Here is a 23,412-nt window from a genome sequence, read left to right as displayed (position 1 = left end):
TAACTCAGATGCAAGTGTGAAAAATGGAACAATAACATTTCTCAATTCAAATCTTGCCACAGTAAAAAATTCAAGTGTAACGAACCTGTCGAAACTGTCCTTCAGAAACCCCATCCCTGTAGAAGATGATACGTGTGGGTTTGAATCGTGTTGACTTGTAGAACTGGATGAGAAGTTCTCTTACCATGGAGGCCAAATCTTGGATAATCTCCTGCCGAGGCCTTTGAACTCTCACTGTGGCACAATACCTGCTTGGATGAGCATCCATACTACCTACAACCTATGGGGGGAAAATGAGAATGTAAAAGATCCATGTGGAATTGATACAAAGTATTTTACCAGGGAAAAGGGAAGAGGTTTTAAATTTAAAGGTTTATTTTAAGAAGAGAATAGAGAATAATCAGATCATTTAAGCATAAGGCACAGAACTTATTGTAAGATGTGGGTTTAGAAATCTTAAATCTCTTACAGGAAAGTGTTTGAAACTTGCCTTTTACCAGCCCTCCACAAAAACCCCTATTTTATATCTGCCTTGGAATTATTCCTCCTCTTTCGTTGGCAGTGCAATATTTCCTCTTCTACCCCCACTTTAGTCATTCAAGCAAAAACTCCTCCTGGTTAATTGCCTCTTCATTAGGAACTCTGAATATTCCCCCTTCCATTCTGGGAAATATAGCAGATAATGTAGCAAAGAGCAGCATGAGTACCCAAGTGTCTAAAGATCTCACCTTACAGCCCGCTTGTCCTTCCCAGGCTGAAAAGGAGAAAATTATTGAAGATCTTCCTGCCAACACCAGTCTCTTAAAGTCATCTTTGTTTAAATAGAAACACAGCAGCATTTTGTTAGTTTAACTATTAGAGGTGCATGGTTTCTTTGGGAATTTAGAGCACTTACAATTCAGTTATGTTCTCTCAAAGAACTATTATTTAGTAGCACCACTGACGTAACGTCATCTTCACTAAGTATATTAGAACACTAAAAAGCATTAATCAGAAATTTTAAGCAGTACTTTTGTTTTCAAGAAGCTGTCTGATTTCTGTATGCAGAGAACTGGAATATGCAGGGGAAAATGAAAGCCACATCAAAAGTCAATGAATTAATTTATGACGTTTCAGTCCTCTCATAAATGTAGCTGCATTTTCTATTCTCTCCTTTTCATAACATATGAAAACAACTAAGCCAATTTTATAGGACTTACAGCAGCAATGGAAGGCTTCTTTCCATCCCCAGCAGGCGGATGAGTGACATCTGCTCCCAAGAAGATCACTGGTTGTTGGAACACAGAAGGTCTTTAAAAAAAAAAAAAAAGCGACAAGTCAACCTAGCACCAACCATTCACCTACAATTACACTTCTCAATCCTGAATTTTGTTTCTTAAACTTGAGTGTGGGTAGGGAAGAAGACGACATTTCTATCAGACATTCAGAAGACCATGTTTAGCCAACGCAATCAGTGTCAGGCATATTGTTGTGAACTTTTCCTTAACACTCTAATAGTCATTCCAAAATACATCACTGTTTACTGCTAATACAATGCTATTACAGAAATTAGTTTAAAAACTATGACCCAGCATTAAAAATAATTCCCTACGAAGACATATCATGATTGTTATCAATCACGCTGATTAGGGTAGTACCTAGAGAACAATCAAGAATGGAGCTCCATTGTGCTAGGCACTGTACAATGTACGCAGTACAATGGCAAAAAACGTAGCTAGAGTACACACACTGTTCTGGGTGATGTGGCATGAGTAGCAAGGAGATATGTTAAAGCTTGCAATCCATTCTCATGGACTAGAGAATGGATTAGGTGCTTCATGTGTCACTTCGGCTACCGATACCTGGGCACAGAGCTTTCAGAAACAGTCTCCAGAGAGAACTTCCAAGAGGTTATTCTGGGCCACCACATTACCTTCTGCATACTCCACTTTTTCCAAGAATAAATCTGTTCCAGTGACACTTGGAGCTAAGATGGCCAAATGCCCAGTCTCCAGGGTGGATACTAAGGTCTCTGCTCTCAATGGACTGTTTGTTCTAAGACAGTGGAAATGCATATAGACTAGACTAGTAGTACAATGACCCTGGCCAGTGAGCCATTATCAGGGGAAGCTTCTAATCAGTGAGATCTATTAGAACAAAGGCCTCATAAGCAAGGTAGTAGAAGCCTTGTCACTTGAAACATTTAAAATGGACTGGGACAAAGCATTTGAATACAGCATACAGAACCATCATACACTAGCAGGAGGATGATCTAGAGGACTTATGCAACAGCAGAGGTGAAAGACCCAGAGTACATGATCTACCACTGTTAACAGCACACAGGACAGCAGAATTTGTCAGTTGGCTGAGCACTGTGATCTTCTCTGAAGAATGCTGTGGTATCCTACACTTCTACCCAGACAGCCTCTACAGATGGAATCTTAACTTAATACTTCCATTCAAAGACAATACCTCTAGAACGCCAGGATCTCCTCTCATTCATTTCTCAAGTACTGGGTAGTGGCCCAACATCTCAAAGGGGGATTTGATTTACAACCTTCTGATTCAGAGACTAAACAGCCTTTTTGACACCTATTGGGGAGAGCTTCAATATGACCCAAGTCTCCACTTACCAGATCAGGTAGGAAGTATCCTGGAGGTCACTGCTGAACCAGGATGTGTTGTGAGATGCAATGTTGCAATGCCAAGAGCAGCATCTTTGGTTCACAAACAACATACCATTTTGCACTTAACCCCCTTTCCAAAGGGTAATTTTGGAGGTTAAATATCAAACTGAAAATAGACACAAGAATAAATCCCAAAGTGGCCCCCATTAGAGATTCTTACCGTTGATGAGGTACAAGAATGTTGTTGATTCCTCCTAATTTAACATTAATCTTTAGGCACAGGTTTGAGAGAGTCTGAGGAGATGTTTTTATGACATTCTTGACTTGAACGCACTGCGTGGCCATCCCCAACAGCGTATCTCCCACACGTTTCACCTCGGCTGAGAAGCAAGCATTAATTTAAATTTTTTTAAATGTATTAAGATTTTTAAGCCTGTTTGAAATTCAGGCAGAGAACAGAACACACTCAAAGCCACTATTAGTTATATTTACATTCTGCCCTATCAACCACCAATTCAAATGCTTGCTTTGACCTGCCTCCCAATTCACTTTAGCCTAGGATAAAGCATCTGGTTTCGGATGACTAAAGGACAATCATCTAGAATTTAGCATCTTACAAGCTGAGGAGCAAGTACACCAGCTAGCACACTTGAGCCAAACCATATACCCTCCCCTTATGTTATTCCCTTACCATACACAGGTGTTTTCCCTGGCAGGATGACAATGATGAGCTGGAGTCCTGAATAGGTGTTTTTAAGGTGTCGGAACATCGGCTCCACGCTGTCCGCACCCTGTGCGTATTTGCAAAAACATGGCTGGCCTTGGATGGGCATCCCTGCATCCTTCGAAATCTTGCGCAGCTGATCTGTAAAACCCCTAGTGAAACAGAATGGAGTTTACTGAACTTCAACAACAGCATCCACTGTACTCTGATTATAAGGATGGTGACAGTCTTAAAATACCATTATGAAAGGTTAGGGAGGGCAGACTTTATAGGGCTTTAGGACAAACGCACTAAGTAGCATGCCCCATTGTAGCAACACCTGAGAAGGAGAAACACTTAACACATAGTATCGATGTACACTTTCAGCTGCAAAGATGGCAGATTTTCCAAGCTCCAGCACAGAAGTAAAGAAGTAGTTTTGCGTTCCAAATCAAACGCCTACCCCAGCCTGAACACTAGGCTAGAATGGGCACTGGATATGTAGCAAGTGCCATCTTAGAATTTTGAAGCTGATGGGTTCACTGAAAGAATGGTACAATGCCTGAACTAAGACATGCCTTACTTCAGTATTTCTTCTCTGCATTGTCTCTGCGTTGCAAAGCAAGCTATGGCCCACATTTTGATCTCAACACCAGTGTGAAACTGTTTCCCTCGCATATCCCATACGCCATGGCTTGGGGTTGCCACTGTTCGATTCTACGGAGATAGAAGAAATACGCTGATATTCAACTGATTGGAACAGTGAGAGAAAAAACCCACCATTTTCTATTTTAGGAAAACACCCCTCACAATCGCAAGGCTTGTGGCTCAAATTCTGAGCTGCTGCAATACTACAAGGGAACTGAGCTGTCCCAACGTTTTCAGTTTTACATGGAGAATCATCTGTGGTTTATTGTACAGCAAGATACAAAAAAAGGAAAAACAACAAAATTCTCACCCGTCCTCCATACTGCAACATTGGAGCTGGAAGCACACGCCCAGTCACATGGGCCATCTCATCCCGAACTTTAAACTGAAACTCTTGAACAAATGGATCTGCATCATAATTTGCACTTCTTACCTGGGGAAAGGAGAAGTTTCCATGTTACAAAAACTCTGCAATTTTTAATCTGCATCTACAAATAAGACAACTAATAACAGAGCTGCATAAGTGTCCTCCTTTTCACTAACAGCAAAAACTAAAGATCATATAGAACTGTCCAACTTCATTTACCCAGCCATTAACCAAAACTCTCATTCAAACCACTTGCCCCATGACACGAGATCTTACTCGTATTCCCTTATGTTACCCAAACATCAATTTATTCAATTTTTGCTGCTGCAAATATTTTGCATAAAAAGTGTATTGTATTAAAGAATATCTAGCATGCATGACAATGCTGCTTCAAAACAAATTTTAGGTAAATCTAGTTATCTTGCTAAAGTACAGAAGTACCAATTAATTATAAAATTAATCTCTATTCTGTATATTGCTTGCAGGTATAACACGGAATTTTAATACTATTTCAAAAAGCTACCTAAAATTCAATTTTACTATTATATTACTAAGTCAGTGTGAAAATGGCCACTTGATGTTTAGACATCCCACAATATGCATATTCAGGGCATTCATCAAAGCAAATTTTTTGCTGCCCTCAGTGTGAAGGACAAACTAGGTTATGAAAATCCAACTGTTTTCAGTTCCCTTTGAATATTAGCAGCACTCAAGAGAAGATCGTGAATTAGCCTTTTCAGCATCTTTCAGAAGAGCCTTATTCCTATCAAACACAAATTCTCAGTTGTCAGCTCAAAAGCACCTTTTTCAAATAGAAGTTATCCTTTAATTTTTTGTGATGTTATTCAAATAAAACGAGATATTTCCAACAGTTCCAAGTTAGGAAAATGTTAACGTGTTTTAGAAAGGCTGGTTTGGTCAGGCAGAAAGAGAAAAAACAGGACTGTCAAGTGGTGCTATTTAGCATATATTGAGGACGAATATTGCCCATTGGTTAGAGTGCTTGCCTGGGACATGGGAAACAGTTTCAACTTCCTGTTTGCCACAGGCTTCCTGTAGAACCTTAGGCAAGTCACTTAGTCTCCGTACATTAGCTCCCTCCATCTGTAAAATAGGGATATAATAGTACTTCTCTACCTCACAGCAGTGTTCAGAGTATATCAAAAGATTAAAGATTGTGAGGTGTTCAGATAATATAGGAATGGGAGGGGGCAGATAAGCACCGGAGGTAGGTAGGTAGGTAATTTACATACATTAATTGTCAGAACATCCCTGTAAGGCAGTTAAGAACTCATTTTTCAGCTGAATCAGGTACAAAGTAGCCAGTGTAAGGTCCATGATTAGAACACAGGAGTCCCTAACATTTCAGTCCTGGGCTCAGACCACACCTCTAATCCTTTAATTAGAGATCTCGAATTAAATAACTTTTATTAATAAAATCAAGGAGGGTTCCAAATGCTGGAGGGGAGGTACCAGACAGGTTCTGGTGGCCACGTGGGATGTGAAGATTATGGAACAGGGAGGTGAGCCTGAATGCTTGACCTAGATATTCTATTTAATGGGAGGGATCAGAGGAGTCATGGGAGCCTCCCTGTTCCATAATCTTCACATACCACGTGGCCACCAGAACCTGTTTGGTACCTGAGAATAAAGTAAGAGGCTTTCGTAGCAAAGGACACAGATCGGGTCAGGTACAGAGAAATGGAATGGTCTTCACAAGTGCAATGCAGTTTAGTGAAGATGAACATGCTCATCCTCTGATACAGAAGTTATGAACTAACCAATCTGCTAATTTCCTCTTGTCTATCTGGGGCAGATCTTGCTGTTGCTTTTATCATAGTTGATGTCTGATTGTCTGTTAGCTTCTTGATACATCGCTGGCCTGCCACAATGTTACATACCTTAAAAAAACAAAAAACAAAAAACACAAATTGGTAGATACAATTGCAGTCTTTACAGATGCAGCACTCCTAATATTACACAGGGAATTATGCAGTGACTACATGCAAATCTTCTATATACATGTAGCTGATACTTAAATCTATATTTCATAGTGACTTGATTGGTATCCATACTAATAAAAGGAAAAGATTGTCTGGTTTAAAGTTTCTCTCTATTTGTAGTAAAACCAAAGCAGTAACAATAAAAGAACAACAACATATATAAATATGCTAAACTGCTTATACTGCATGAGAAATAAATTAACACTCTGCAAAAAGATGCTACTGGACTAAAACACCAATTTATCAGAATCATTACTTCTAGAGGCAGGTAGGTATGTTTCTGCTCCTGTCCCACTTGTAGACAAGGAAGATGAGGATATTTCAGCTGGAGGTTATACTTCTCTCTGAAGTACTGTGCTACTGTTCTCTCAACTGTCTGGCCGTTTTCTAACTGTAAAGGGAAGCTGGAAAGACAGCACAAGAATTTTAGTCAAAATAGCATTGAAAGTTTAACTACCAGAATTCTCCAAAATGATTTTAATAAACTCTCAGTCCATCCCTCCAAGTATTTGATGTTAGGGCAAGCTGCTACACATTCTCCACTCTGACAAATGTCTGCTTACGTTTGATGACTGGCAGGTCTCCTTGTTACATTACAAACACGGTATTTCCGTCTCATTGTTCCACAGTGAGTCACTTCAACCTTCAGACCTGTATGAAAGCAACAAGAAAAAACAATGTCATGCAACATATACATGTTAAGTGTTTGCATAAGTTTCTTATAACAGTACACACAACAGTCAAGAACTCTGAGTGTTAAATAGATACAATGATCTTATGGCACAGTGTTAGAAACTCATGTTCTGCATTTAATGCATTATTTGATTTCTGACTTTCATTTAAGAGGTAGTTATTTTAAAATATTTCTAATAGTGGAGAATCATGAGTTTCTTTTAAAAATAAATCCTAGCTACAATACATGCAATTCAAAATAATTTATAATTCCAGGTGAAGCTGTTACACTAATTTTAAGATAAGTGAGACTAGCCTGATGGAGACTGAAGTCTGGATTCAAAAATATAGTTTTCTGTTCAGGTTCTCAAAGGGCAGCAATGCCCTTTTTGCCCATGGTGACCAATTCCAATGCACCCTAGGACTGAGGAACCATATCTGTACCAAGGGGATAAGTAAGATAGTTTAAAAATTACTTTCCTAGGTGATTTCTCCCACTTATATCAATTAGCTTTAATCAGTATTTTAACTAACTTGCTTTATTTTCATTGCAACATCAAGATTTCTAAATTCTAGAGATTTGTCATTAGTTTTCTGTACAATCTTGAGTAGCTGAAGTTAAGATCTAGTCCATGCTCTAAGCATGAGCAGAACCCTGATTCTATATGCTTTCCTTCTTCTTTTGCACCATAGCTATAGGAGTTGATTGCACAGTTAGCACGAATTAATCCATGTTATTCCATGGTATCCAGCTGGTAAATTCACAGAAATCCCATTGGAATTCTAGTAAGTATATGGTAATCCAAGTTAACTCTACTCTATTAATTCCTCATAACAATACAAAGTGGATATTTACATAAAAATGATACTGTGATGGCAGTGTCATAGGATAGGCACTCTCTCTGCCTTTAGGGACATGAGAAATGGATGAGGCAGCAATATGGTCTAATAAACAAGATATTGGACTAGGATTCAAGAGACCTGGGTTCTATTCACAGAGGTCTACTCTGTCACTGGAAAAGTCTCTTCACCTCTCAGACTGTTTCCCCTCGGACCTTCTGTTGTCTATTTAGACTGAAAGCTCTTCAGGGCAGGGACTGTCTTGCTATATATATATATATGCACAGTGCTTAGCACAATAGTGCTCTGATCTTAGTTGGGGCCCTTAAGTACTACTATAATACAAATAAATATTAACAACCAAGGTTAATTTACCTTGCAGTGTTTTCTTACAGTGGCTATTTCTATTACAATGACTGAGATGTGTTGGTGAAGTAGAGTGACAGCTGCTCACTGTACAGTTAGACATGCTGCATTCTGACTGATTTAAAAACAGAAAGATTTGTGTTTGAGCCAGTTACAAAATAATTTATCCATTAAAGGTACGGTTTTTAAAAGAATTTCTTGATTTTACAAACACAGGGGTCTGACTGGCTGTACCTTACCTTTTTTAACTGATTGGTTGTTAAATGGCATGTACTCTTGCAGCAAGTGACAGAAAAAAATTTCAGGAAGGACTTTGTTCAAACCCTCCTAACAAGGTCTTACCCCTGCTGCAAATTACTCTATACATTGGAGTGCAAAGAAGCATGAAAGCAGACACCAAAGTAGTGTATGTAATGAAACTACCCAAACTTCCACCAACTAAATCAATTCTTCAAGATGGAATCTGTCCCCCCGCCTACGGTTGGCAAATACCACTGAGCTATCCCTGTTATATCACAATTGATATAAAGTCATACTAATAAAACATTGGCAGACAATCAATGACTCCAGCTTTGAAAACCAATATATTTGCTTTGCCTCAGCATTTAAATAGCAGCAGGAGTGTGTGTACTACTGACATTATCTCCTAAACAAGAGTCAGCCATCCAGCAATGTGATTGCTTTGGTACATTCATTATAATAAGCAGTCTTACTATTTGACCTTTAAAATATCAGAGTTTATCTAGTATTTCATCTTTGTTGGGCTTTGCAGACAGTTTAAAGAGCCATGTAGCTCATGTAGTAATTTTAGATCTAAAGATAGTAAATATTGCAATTATTTTGCACACACTCACTTTTGATCCAGGTTATATTAATTCTGAGATTTTCAGTTAATGTGTCTGTTATAACTAACCTTCTGAGCACATTAGACACAATCTGTTCCATGCTGATTAGAGAACTTTCTACTCACCCTTTATCTCTTTGGTGAATTTTACCCGATGAGAATCAGTCAGAGGTCTCGGTTGTTCATCAATGTTATGAATGTCGAGAACTTCACACATGAACTGAATTACAGGTTGTGCTTTGTAGAAGGCAGTGGCAGAAACTAGGGAGAGAGGGAAAAAAACATGAAGGAAGCAAACAGCCATCTTGGGAAGCCAAAGAATCAAACAGATCATCTGACTTTTAATTCAAAGTGAGCGCCAAGTGCATGTTTTGTAGCACTCAAGTTTTCTTCAAAACATATTAGAAAGTTTTGTGAAAGCTCAGTATTGAGCAATCAAGATATTACAATCTGCAACCGTACATCGCCATGCTGAATTCTAGCTTAGTTTTTGAGAAGACTCATCAGGGTTTGAAAGGATGTCCCATACACACAGGGTGCTTGAGTAAGTGGTGGTGGTTCAGATGATGACATCCTTCCTTCGGATACAGTTTGGAACCAAAACCAAAAGATGGTGTGTAATGACACCCCTCTGCTAAAGATGCTGTCTTTTGGATAAAATGTAAAAGTAAGGTTATGACCAATCAATGGCTCATTAAAGATCCAAAAGCACTTTAAGAGTTAGAGTGTTGTGACCTAGTCACGTTGCAGTTAGGATAAATGGATTCTATGTTCTTAAACACTGTTTAGACTGTAAAAGTTTTTCCTACATTTCTTGACCTAACTTGTGGTATTCAGCTTGTGTATATAACAAGAGGTACTTTTCAAGTACATGAAGCAATAGGAAAATGAGTCTTTCTATCTGATATAAGGCGTAGAAGATGAGACATGTCAGTCCAGGCAATTACATTATTACTGAAGTCTCTCCCCACCAGGCAGAAGACTCCTAAACTGTATTTAAACCAAGTAAATGTTTCTCTCCCTCTAGGTTCTTATCTAATATAGCATCCAAGTAGCCAGAAGAAGCAGCTAGCAGCTATCTTGGTTGTGGGATGGTGGAATTTCAGAAATGGAGGTCCTCTCTTGCCCCACTTTTCCTCATTCTCCATCTCCCTCAGAGTTAATGAACTCTGATGCCACAGGCACTTGTGTTTATCCTTAGTTAAGATGCAAAGGATTTCAACAGGTTGCTGGCACAAACAAGTCCATTAGAATTGCCAAAAAGGTTGGGAACTGCTGCTGTGAAGAGGCACTCTCACCAAGGAAATGCAACCCAGTGTCACAAGACATACCATGTACAGTATGAATAGAGACACTAAGACTTTGCAGAGAATCAAGGCCAGGTGTGCAGAAGCCAAAGGGTTAATGTACTCTCCACATTTACTGCTTTTCTAAGGAGAAGCACATTAGAAATGCAAATGAATGGTTTTAATTACCAAAAAAGGCAATATCAAGCCTGACAAGAGCTTTTAACAGGTGATTAAAATTCTGCATTAAGAGATTATGTGCAATCTTTCTGGAATAAGAGTATTTGTATACACATTTCCAACATAAGTTTTAGTTCTGGTGAAAGGTCTTCAACTGACAATACCTGGAGGTGGAAATCCTATACTTATCCCTCAAATTGGTAAAGTGCCAATGAGTGCACTGCACGTGCAGCGGCTACGAACGCTTCACCCATGCTGCCCAACCAGTGTGTCTGATTTCTGATCCGACAAGACCACCTCTAGATATGTGACAGTAGTTCGGTTTCTATAAGCCATTCAGTCCTTGACTACCCTGGTAAGACAGCCTATAAGATTACCAGTTATGGAGACTTGTGATGGACACCCGTGCTATCCTAGCTAAGGGCTTGTCTACACTGGCACTTTACAGCGCTGCAACTTTCTGGCTCGGGGTGAAGGTGGGTTTTTTAGCACTTTAGCGTTGTCAGTGTAGACTAGCCCTTAGATAACCTGAAATGGCCTATAAACAAACAAAAGTCTGTCCAGAGACTTTTCATGCAAAGTTGGTTCAGTACTACAAAGGAACAAGAGACAAAGGAACAATGTCCTAATGCTACACTCTGTTCTCTACTAACCCTGAAGAGGCAAGGCAAGCTGCTTTTAAAGTAGACATAAATAAAACTAAAAATGCTACCCACAGATCAGCAAGCCAAAGGACAAATCTTGTTCTAGCTGCCAACATTGACATTACGCAGCAGAAGTTATTAATCACGTTCACTGTGGTAGTGCCTAAGGGCCAACCAAGAATGGGGCCTTATAGTACTAGGCACTGTACAAACGCTGAATAGTAGATGGTCCCTGCCCCTAAATAGACTAGACAGACACAGGGTGGGGGAAGAGGAAGAATACATAAGCAGAGTGAACTATGTGATAGTAGCAAACGTTGTTAGTTTCAAGATTTTCCTTTTCTTTCTTTTGTTTTTTGGATGGCTTAGTTTGGAACTATTCACATGTCCATTACTTTCTTCATATGTTCACTACTGTCATCTAGCTCAAATTGCCAAATGCAAAGGAAATTCAAAATCTCCTTACTAGTCCACAGTTAAAAGGCCATTGACAAACTTGCCAATAAAATTATTTTGTGGTTTCTGGATGTGCTTATTTCTCCTCTGAGGCAGTCTAGAAAATTATTTTTCACTTAGATTTTAAATAATGCCTTCATGTTTCTCTGACCAAATATGTTATATATTTTGGTGTTGTATTTTTTCCACAGTACACTTGCCTCACTCAGTGCATGGAAAATTTCACCCTAAATGGTTGAAGTTTGGCAAAGTTATAAACAACTGAAAACAGGGACTTATACTGGGAAGAATTGGGAAATCTTAACTTTAGGTGGTGCTATTAGCTCAGTCCATACCTTCATTCAATTGAGGCCAAAAATAAAAAGGCAGAGCAATACACTAAAGTCTTTAAATAGCAAAAAATATTAGACTATGAAATAATTAATTAACAGTTTATGAAGTTCCCAGGTCCCTTATACTAAAACACCAAAATCCCCCATACAAATAATAAAAATTCTTCAGATATGTGTCACTCCAGTAAGCCGCCAACTTTGTATGACGCACTCTAGCAGACACCTACAGATGTCGATTACTGAATGAACACAAATAGCTTACGCCTCCAACAACTGGGGATCTGTGGTTCATCTCCATGGTAACAAAATTTGTGAAACTGATAGGAACAGATATTTTGTAGAGCACCTTGTATGAGGTAAGTGATCAAAACAAACTCCAATAATTTGATTGTAGATTTAATCTTAATTTTCAAACCAAATTAGCAAAGTCATTTTCCCATAATCTGCAGTTAAACATCAAAATGATTTCTATTTAGGAATTTCACTTTAATGTAATAGTTTGTTGCACATCCACTGTAAATCTTCTCTAGAATTGAATAACTTCTACCAAGAAGATAAAAACAACAAACCTTCTGGTTAACAAGACTTGATTTCGCAGTGATGGGGAAAGCTTAATTTACAAAAAGCAACAAAAAGGCAAGACTCAGTGTCAGTGGGGATTAAGACTATTTTCTTTACAGCAAAAAAAAAACAAAACAAAAAAAACACACAAACTAGTCTCTCCTCAATATGCAGCATACATACTGTTGAGAATTTACAGTACTTGTAATAGCGTAAAACTCAAATAATTTTAATTTAACTGCTTTTTAACCAATAGCCACATCAGAGTTAACTGCTTTAAAAGGTACAGTTTTGGTTGGGTACACTGGATTTACAAAGAACTACCCCCTCTTTTTACTTCTGTAGCTACTGCCAGACATAAGAAAAGAAAAGGATCAATTTTTCATTGCTCATTTTCCAAGAAGTTCAGTATGTAAGAGCAGAGACTTCGGTATTTCTACTATGAAACCTCAGAATTCTCCTCCCCATTGCAGACACTGCAAATACCAAGCCAAATACTGTTTGTCAAGCTATTAAAGAATATCAGCTGCTCCTATATATCAACAATTGTAGGAGAGGATTATGATGTGCTTTAGACGCAAAACATTGAGTCATTGCATTTCTCTTTTGAAATACTGGCATTTTCGGTAATAAGTCTTAGTTACTAAATAGCTAGAAATTCAGAAAGATCTCAGCTAATGTGAACAATGCAATAACTTTGCTTGGACCAGTGGTTTTCAACCTGTGGTCTGTGGACCCCAGGGGGTTTTCAAACTATGTCTAAGATTTCCAAAGAGGTCCGCCATTCCATTTGAAATTTTGTAGGGGTCCACAATTGAAATAAGGTTGAAAACCACTATCTTGGACCAATTATTACATGACCTTTACAGTCAGAAATATCCTTGTGTTACAAGTGGGCCATTTAACTGAAAAACCTGGGTATGATTTGCTGATTGGTACGATATTTTTGATCCTACACTCCTTACAAAATGCAAAATTCTGAATTAAATGGAAATTACAGAAATGGATCGTTTGTCTTGTTTACTTTTACTGTCCATGAGAAAATAATTGTGCAGTAAGCATGGCTAGATATGAAAGTTGTCACATGTTCCCTAAACCTGCAGAAACAAGGTGTACCAATGTATCCTCAGCTGCAACGATGATGTATTTCATTTCTGTCTCTGAAGCACATGAGAGGTACATAATGGTTACAAAAGTATGAAATAGGGGACAACTTGCTCCAATGTCATAATACGTTGAAAAAAATATATAAAACTCAAAGGCATTCCACAAGGATGTGGCTTTTGTCAACTTGTTTCTTGGTGTCTGCCCCTCTTTTGCTATTTTCTGCTCTAAATTGCACATCTAGTGGATTTCAAGTCTACCTTGCCTCAGGGTCTCTTAGATTTTAACACTGCACCCTAGCTACCCTAAATATGGTATCTGCCTGCTCATTTATTGCATCCTTTGCTAATCTTGCTAATGGGAAAGAAAAAAATACCATCTATCAAAGTGACCTGGCCTCCAACCCAATGGAACACCTGTGGTATTCCTGACTACCCAAAAAATGGTACCAGCTTCAGTCTCAGCTCATAACTCCAACAATCCACATCTGGCTGTAATAGAGTATCTTTCCTTTTCCCCGCTTCTCCGATTTTTAATTTGTGTTTGCATAGTTGGGAAAATTAATTTAACTTAGTTGCAATCTTTTGATATAGCCTATTGGACATGATCATTATCATATTATTATTGCCATGATGAAAGCAATATCATCATAATTAAAGTGTAAGAAATAAAGCTGCTGTTTTAAATTACTGCAGCATCTAGCTAACGGAGTCAAAGGTTTACATTATGTGTGGCTATTAAGAAGTGAAAAACTTAAAACTATTAGAAAACTAACAGCACTAGTCTTGGAGTACAGAGTACTACCCAAGATAAACAGTTCTACGATCTCAGTCCAGCTCCTATTACAGTTTTGTCTCCCGCACTCCTGAATCTGTTCTTGTTGGTCAACAATTTCATAGTTCCAATGGAATGTAGCTGTCATGAGAGCTAAGAGTCCCAGAAGGCTTTAAATATCAGGAGACAGACCCTGAACTGTACTAACTAGTGGGGATCCGCAGTACAGAGGACAGGGCAATGCGTACAGAGACATCGGTTGCTTAGTAGATGGGATGCTGAATTTTATACTATTTAGAGCATTTTCAGGCCTGTGGCTTCATCCCTATATAAAATAAGTTACAATAGTCAAACCTGGAATTCAGAATGTGTGGGGGACATTATCAAGGCAAGTCTTCAGCATGGAAGAAGACATTAAAATGTTTGTAAGAGATGCTGATCAATGGCCACAAGAGGTTGGCAGAATATTTCAAGCAGATTAAGCAGCACAAGCCATTTTCAGCCAGATCCCTTCAAAAAAGAAAGAGCATATTCCATTAAAATGCCTTAAATTCATGTGCCTGAGATGAATGCTTACATCCTTGTAGTCTGTAGAATATTCTGTCTGACAAGTGCAACAACTGTTCTCAGAAGCCTTCTGTTAGGTCTTTAGTCTGTGCTGCAGAACTGCCAATCTCAACTAGTTCAATATAAACAAACAACTGTGATCTCTTCATCTAACTAGATAGAATACACCAAACCTGACACCAACTATTGAATCATGTATTTGTACTGAAGTTTATAAGGTAACACACTTTAAGCGTTTTGTCTAGGTACTGACAATTCTTTCCCACAAACTCATTGCCCGTGTACTGGTGATAGTCTCCCTTATGTAGAGGGAGCATGTCATATATCTTAACAAACACACTTTTTGTTTCTCAATTAGGACAATTAGCTTTTGGCCAAGTGTTTACACTTTGATAGCAAATCCAGATATACAAATACTAGGACTTCTAAATCACCTTTGCAAGAAAAGCCAAAAGACTGAATTAAGCCCATTGCAAAGGAACTAAGCCTGGTAGTAATTTTTTATATTTATAATTATAAACACATAACTATAAAGGAAGTCTTATAGAAAAGTCACAATATTGAAAATATAGTCTTCAATCAATTAAATAATTTGTGCTCTATGTAATGATTTTACAATAAAAGGCTGCAGAATCTTCAAACTGAGCCATTTACTTTTAGAAATAGCTTTTCAGGTGACAGCCAAATCTGGTTATGTATCTTGTAGCAACTCTAAATTTAAATAAAGCAACTAAATAGACAAGAGATTAATTTTTGTATTTTTCTAGAGTATATGCAAGAATACTTGAAATTAGCTATTTACTTTAAGCTTAATTTCTTAATTTATAGCCAAGAGAGAAAAGTTAAATTTTGGAGCTGATAGTTTCCCACAATTAAATCCTTTTGTTCCGCAAGTTTTGAAAACTATTCCCACAAACAAAATGTACTATTCTATAGTGAAACTCAGATACGCACAAGTCAACTAGTTGAACAGCACAGACATTTTTATTCTTAAAAGGTAACCTTCTCCATTCCATACCTCTGTTATACACAAATACTTTACTTACCATCAATATTAAGCATCATTTTCCACATGGCAGGCCGAACAGACTGATGGAATCCAAACCATACTTCCCTGCCCCCTCCCAAAGGGTGATCATAGCCCTCTGGAGCTGAGAAAAAGGAGCGGCCCACAGGGGTATACCTGTTAAAGAAAAAAAAAAAAAAAAAGAGTACCCATCTGTATATGCTACTGCCTTCTATAAGAGTATTTAAAAAGCCTTATGTAACAAGGATTATTATTCCACTTCATAAATTATTGTATGGATATTGATGTAGATCAGTACCAAAAAGTCACATTTTGCAAAATATGGCAAGATATAGCTAGGATTTTGAATTATTATTATGATTATTCTGTATGTTGCTGTTTCTAAGATGGTATTTTTAATGTTAGCCAAAGCAAGCATTACAATTTTTGAAAGTGACATCTATTTTTGATATTTAGAGCAAATTAAAAACTAAATGTTAAAGATCTGAAAGGATGATTTAATTTCAGTAAAGCACGATCTTGACTGCAGCACAAATGCTGACTAGCAGGGTGCTTCCACAGAATAGTGTCTGGTGTATATTGGCTCCAGTCTTTAAGATATCCTTTTGCACTAGCATGAAAGTGGGTATGTTTTACAAAATCCATGTGCTTTTAGTCCAGCTCACTGATTCACTTTCTACTGCCCAAAGCTTGGTGTAAGCAAAGAACTTGGAAAGTTATGTCGGCATTTAATAGTTGTGCAACGACCTCCCAGAATACAACTACTTGGGGTGGATGACATTAGCATAAAGGCCATTAGCTTTTATGTTTCTTTAGAATTTGGGACAGTTGAAGGATTTTAGTTCCATAAAGCCACAAGATCATTTTGGCAAGTTACAGATACATTTCACCAATGTATTTCATTTCACCCTGTATAAGAGAAAACTGCCCTTGTGCCTCAAACCAGGACTCAAACTTTAAAAGATAAAAGTAACCTCCAGTACACGAATAAAACAAAATGTATATCAAAATTACACTGGCCTCCTTTGAAATTTCAGAATTCTGAGGTGAGGAAAACAGATACTGGTAAAAAAAAAAAAAAAACCGAATCTCAACTGTTTATCCAAAACATGAAGTTGCAGCTTTGTGAAATGTCAATGAATTAAAAAGGCACATGCTTTCAGATAAGGCACATCACAAGTTATGTGGAGCCACTGCTAAACTGGAGTACACAGAAGATGCAGTGCTACAGTATATTGTAACCCTTATTACTTTGTTTCAGATTTCTTAAACTTGACTTGAAGATCCAGAACAAGTCCTTAACAGTTTTTTGGGGGAAGAAACTATCTTGAATAATCCACTGTGGAAAGTCTTTGATATTACCTGTTCTGGGTCTGACCTCCCTGCACAAATATTCACACTCAGATAATATTAGCTTCAATTGACTCAGACCAGGAATCTCCCCAGGCCCATCAGTAAGATGTATTGTGAGTAGGGAATGGCTTAATCGATTTCCTCCTGCTATGTTTGTGCAGAAATATGAAAGGACTTCACCCCAAAGTTTTAAAAAAGCTAACGGGAGAGAGGGAACGAAGATTAGAGAACCTACTTCATGGAGGGTAGGTGTCGTAGCACCACATCGACAGCATGAACAGGGTTAGTGCTGATTGGTTTGTCTAGTTCCAGAGGCTCAGGCAAGGTTCTTCCTGTCAAAACTTCATGCAGCAAGTGCCAGCTCACCCGAGAAACAAACTTTATTGACACCTTGAAGGGACGATCTTTTCCACCTTCTCCTGGTAATGTTACATCCAAATCTACCTGTTGAAGGGAATGGGGGAGCAGAACACAAGAGTTATTTAAAAGACAAATGAGATACAAATAGAGGTCTTGACTACAAATGGTGCTGTTTTCTCTTTCAGACTGTTAGCTTATGTTTGTCCTACCTACCCACAATCTGAAGTCAAAACTGGGGAGAAGGAACACTTTTGCTTTTATTTGGCAGATATGGGAAAGTAGAAGGGGAGATCTGAGATAAGGAGAAAGAATCATATGAAGTGCGTGGAAGGAAGTTTAAAGTGATGACATTTTGCAGCAGCTCTTGGATTTAGCCTATAAAATAACTAACAGCAGAGATCAAGATCCTGTCAACACTTAATGTTTTGAGCTATGTAAGCAACTACTCAAAAAGAATGGCTCTCAGTCTGCCAGCATAGCTATCACACTCTGCAGCATTATTTCCCTGCACCGCAGAAGGGAGGGGAAAGAGAAGAGAAATGTTTTTATTTTAAACGTCTATGCTACTGCAGCCATGAACATACTGTAGACTACCCTTGTTCCTCTTTGCCCCTGGCAGCCTATATCACTATTTCTGAACATGGTTTGTGATCATGTCTGGTGAAACACACTGATTAAACACAGATTCAAAAATGATTAGAAGCCAAGGTTTTGGATTGGGCTGAGAGAGGATAAACCCAGGAAACTGGATGCAACAAGCTGCATACGTCGCCTTAATTATGTGATGCATATGTTCATGTATTAGCAGTCTAGCCACAAAGTGCGAACTCATTATCTTAAGAAAATTTTAACTTGAAAGCCTATTTGTGACTGTTTAATAATATGGCTACTAATAAATTTAAAAATTTTATTAAAGCTAATGTTAAAAAAAGTATATAATACATAGGTTGGGAAAAGAGTGTCTGTACATCTGGGTATATTGGCGGGGAAGAGGAGGAGGAGGGGTGGAGTGGGGGCGGGAAGAGATGGCACAGGGGTGGGTCTTGGAGGAAGGGGTGGAGTGGGGGTGGGGCCTGGGGCTGAACAGGGGGCTTGAGGGTCCAAGAAATATTTTGAATCCAAATGGGGGTCCTTGGGTTGCTAAAGTTTGAGAACTACTATACTATATAGTATATGTTGTAAAACTGAGTATTTAATATGAGATCTCAGTATAGAAAAATATTGAATACTATTAAATATTTACTGAGAAGATGGTAAAGTATTATTTTCTGAATATTATGGGGTTTATGGATCATCAAGGTGTATATTAGGGCGGTTCTTATTGCATTTCAGATACACTAGGGCAGTGGTCTCCAAACTTTTTTGATCGCGCACCATCAGTAAAAAAATTTTGAGCACGCACCCCCTGCCGCGCCGGCTCTACCATTCTTTGCCGAAGTGGGGGGGCGGGGGGGAAGCCGCTCGGACTCCTGCCCGAACGGACGAAGCAAAAAAAAAAAAAAAGAGGGGGGCTCCTCCTGCTGCGCACCCCACTTTGGAGACCACTGCACTAAGGTATTTTCAATATTTCTGAAGCTAACATTTTTAGAAAGATATTCTTTTCTGACAAGCGGTGTGTAACAACGGAAAAGTACCAATATGTCTTACCCCAGTGGTTGCTACAGGGAGTGGATTGGCTGTATAAAGGCTTCTCTTCCCATCATAAACTGGTCTACGGTCCCCAAATATTGTCACTTTAAAATGCTGCACCATGGAGTCCACCACCTCCCTAAAAAAAGGCACAGTTGTAAGAGAACAGAAATATCTACAATTCAATAGTCATGAAAGATTGTATCACTGCAAACAACTGCCTTCATATCTTTCACACACTTTCTTCAAGCAGTTTTCAGTATGCTAATTTAGAGAAAATTAATTGATCTGCACCTGACTGATATTCCATAAAGTAGTTCAAGAAATTCAGACAAAATACTGAATAATGAAATGCTGAAGGATATGCAATACCACCAGCAATATAGTTGCTTACAAATCATTTATTTGTATTGCGATAGTACCCCAAAGCCTCGAACAGGACTGATGCCCCACTGTGCTACAACCACATCAGAAGCAGCTTACCTTCAAGCACACAAGCTGGAACTATGGAAAATGTACACGCTTAACCTTACAACTGGTGGTTATGGTCACTCCTGGAAACCATACAATTTTGACTGTTTTAATTCATCCAAAAATTTGTTAATCTATACATCAATCTGCAAAAAGGAGTTGGTTACTGTCTTCTCCAGGATGCTTCAGTATTAAAAATACCCAAGAATGTTGGCCTTTTAAAAATTCTTAAATGTTTTTAAATCCCTACATTTTAATCCCACCCAAAGCCAAGATTACAAGTAACAAAAATTGAGTAGGATTATGGTTTATTCTGACTTTAATAGCAGTTAAGATTAATAAATAAAAAATACAATAACCTAATACAGCCACTGAATATTGTAAGAAAGCCGCCACCATGGAATTTCCACATTATTTTAATCCCTCACATAAACTGTAATAGATTCAGGTAGGTACATAAGGAGTCCAGGGACTTCCCTCTTTTGCAATCCATCTGACTAGAGCTGGCATCAAATGTTACAAAAAAAACCAAAAACGTCAAAAAACTAAAACCAACTTATCTTCTCAATGGCCTTGCAGCTGCTTCTTACTCTGCTAAGAATCAGGATTTTTGTTAGCTATAGCATACTAAGTGTTCTCATTCTTAAATTACAATAGACAGTGGGAGAAAATACTTAATTTGCATTTTTTTGTTCCCAAACAGAAAAGTTTACTTATATAACCCTTCCTGAATGCATAATGTTAACCCAAAGTATTTCCATAAAATGACTGCAACACTTTGTTTCCCTTTTTAAGCAAAATTAGTAACAGCAGTTAAATTTCCCAAAACAATACTTTTTCCAAGGCCAAGAAATAAAAGTAAAATGTTATCCAATCTGCAATTCTCTCCATTTTGAGCGTTTTGTAACAGACTCAAATCTTAAAAAACAAACAAAAACCACTAGAAATGTGCACGCCCTTGCACTGTAACAAGACCTTTTTAGTGTCCCATTACTAATGATTCTTCTTGCATACCACAATCAAGTTCCTCTTGTCTGAAAACCCCTCCCTACACTTTGGTGCACTGCCACTTCGCTCCACTATGTCCAACATACATCACAGACTATAAACTACGCAATGCCAATGTTTCAATAAATTCCAATTTGCAAACTGTGACAAGAGCTGAACGAGAAAGATAAAGGAGGTGGGGAGAAGCGGGAAAAGAGGGAGACAGCTTCTATACCCTTTTACCAACAGAGCTGTGTCTCATATAACAGTTTCTAACTGCAGCTTTGCTCCATTGAACTTATCTGTACTGTCGTCTTCAAAGACCAGCACTGGTTAACTAAATAGGGAAGACTTAAGGAAGAATACAGCAAAGAGAAGTGAGAAGGGAAACAGAAGAGGAATACTACACTACAGTTTATATACTCGCATTCAAAATACTAGAGACAGCCGGCAAGATACCACGAAGTCTATTTCCAAAGACAGTTCTTCAAAGGAAAAGGCATTTTGGTATTGTATTAACTCTCATGTTGTGCAAGTCGTAGCTTCCTGTCTCCCTTACGCCCGCCCACTTCCTGGACCCCAATAAGTACCCAGTCAGGGTACATTTTCTGGCCACTCATTTGTTCTGCAGACACAATACCCCTTTATCGGGCTCATTATTGAAATCTGTAGCACTTACTGTATATTAAAGATTTCAACAATTGTGTTTTTAATTAATACCTGCCACATTTATATATTTATTTTTTACACATACACACAGCTGGTGACATTTTTAAACAGACAGCAAGTTTAGTGTAACCTATTATAAACAAATCTACTAAGCACATGCAGGATTTCGACAAAGATACCAGATTCCATGCTGCCATTTGCAGCAGGAATCACAGTAACTGTTAGTATTTAATTTGATGATGCAATTTAAAATATAAAACTTCTTGAGACTTTCAAATATGATTATAGTCTAATTTGACTACAAAAGGTATCTTCATAGTCAGAGTTGCTGCTTGTATGTACTGGAGTCACATATGCTCACTTTAGTGACAAAATCAGTGCATTAGTCATACAGAAAGTAATAAAGAGCCAATACAGCTGAAGGAAAGTGAGATGGTTTTTCTACTGGCCCACACACCAGCATAATTTTTAACTAGATTCCAAACAGAGAAACTTCATGCAGGTATACAGAGATGGACCCCCTAACTGCACCTTAATTACACTTTTAATGCATTAGTTAAGCCAAGTTATGGCTAATGGATGAACTTGATTTTCAGATAACAAGGAGGGTTTGAAGGACCAGCCAATAACATCTACTTATTCGCAGATAGATGGAAATCATAGATAAAAAGAAACCCATTCAATACCCACTTAAAAATAATATTTCAGAGTACAACAGCATTTCAAGGAAACGTTTAAATCATGTGACCAGATAAAAATATTTTAGGGACATGAGCTTTACAGTGCTCCTGTAAATTAAGAGCTTAATAAAAATTAAACTGGTATTTTATTATTTAAGCCATAAGAAAACATGGGCTGGATTCAAGTGCATATCAAACCAATACAGGTTTGTGGAGCTGAGCCCAATACATGGCATTACTATTTCTCTACTTGTGTTTGCAACTTTTACTACAGTGACTCTTATGCTTGGGAAAGTATGCCCTTCTTGTTAGCCAAGCAGCCTCCTTGCCTTCAAATCGCTCCTCAAAACATTTTACAAACACTCTAAAATTTACCACTGCTCAATCCATACATAGTGACTGAGACCTTCATAAAATGGTAGATGTACCCAGAAAATTGCCTGGAACAGGGGGAATGTATTTTAATATGTAAAGCAGCGAACACTTATATTCGTATTTAAAAGTTTATAAAATGTTGACTAACCAGTTGTAGCTTAGTTTTAGTGATAATTCAGAAATCATGGGTGGCAAACATCTGAACTATTCCAACTTCACCAAGAATAGAGTCTATAAATATCAGATACCAAAAATATAAACACACACAAAATTAGTCCATATTATCAACTATTCATGATCCTCCCCCAAACTGTGATTTACTATTATACACAAAAAACAGCATTAAAAGAGCATTAAGGTTGCAAACTCAAACATTAGGAAATGCCAGAATTAAGACCGTCTTTGCAACCTTAATTCAGCCCCCTTGTGCACATGCATGACAGTCTTTAATAACATGATCCTATACTATATTTTCCACAGGGTCCCTTGCCCAACTGGACCCACTCTCCCTCCTCCAATTCCCAGTTTCTCCTCCCGCCTCCAAATTCCAGTCTCACCAGACACTGTCCCAATCTACTTCTCTCTCTCACCCTCATTCAGCTTTTGTTCCCTCTGCATTCTAATCTAATGGCTTTCTCCTCCATGCTGCCTTGGTGCCAACAGTGGGAGAGTCAGCGGAAGCAGAGGGGAGAATGTTACGGTTCTATACTCTCAATTCTGCTGCCTGGCCCAAAGCTGCTGGGAGTAACCATTACAGGTGAAGTTCTTCTGGGCCCCCATAGCCATGTGCTGGAGTGGCCATGTGGGGAAGGCAGGTGGAGTCTTGTCAACACCAGAAGCTGAGAGAGGCTGGAGTATGCTCAGTGAGGATAACCTTTGAAGATTTTAGCTGTTAAGCTCTAGGATGT

General features: G+C 38.3%; 1 protein-coding gene across 1 annotated transcript in view; it reads right to left on the bottom strand.

Moving 5' to 3' along the window:
* LOC112108702 (argonaute RISC catalytic component 3) overlaps positions 1–23,412 on the bottom strand; it is a 49,308-nt gene that overhangs the window by 4,352 nt on the left and 21,544 nt on the right. The window contains exons 3-15 of the mRNA XM_024202910.1: positions 19,341–19,461; positions 17,569–17,777; positions 16,000–16,136; positions 9,176–9,310; positions 6,891–6,978; positions 6,584–6,731; positions 6,106–6,225; positions 4,268–4,390; positions 3,893–4,026; positions 3,298–3,482; positions 2,827–2,986; positions 1,200–1,290; positions 86–280 (exon numbers count right to left, since the gene is read on the bottom strand). Coding sequence (XP_024058678.1) covers positions 86–280; positions 1,200–1,290; positions 2,827–2,986; positions 3,298–3,482; positions 3,893–4,026; positions 4,268–4,390; positions 6,106–6,225; positions 6,584–6,731; positions 6,891–6,978; positions 9,176–9,310; positions 16,000–16,136; positions 17,569–17,777; positions 19,341–19,461 — 1,846 coding nt within the window. The remainder of the gene's footprint in view (positions 1–85; positions 281–1,199; positions 1,291–2,826; positions 2,987–3,297; positions 3,483–3,892; positions 4,027–4,267; positions 4,391–6,105; positions 6,226–6,583; positions 6,732–6,890; positions 6,979–9,175; positions 9,311–15,999; positions 16,137–17,568; positions 17,778–19,340; positions 19,462–23,412) is intronic.

This window comes from Terrapene carolina, unplaced genomic scaffold (genome assembly GCF_002925995.2).
Source record: "Terrapene carolina triunguis isolate 2854851 unplaced genomic scaffold, T_m_triunguis-2.0 Scaffold236, whole genome shotgun sequence".
Taxonomy (NCBI): domain Eukaryota; kingdom Metazoa; phylum Chordata; order Testudines; family Emydidae; genus Terrapene; species Terrapene triunguis.
This window is presented reverse-complemented; position numbering and strand designations above follow the sequence as displayed.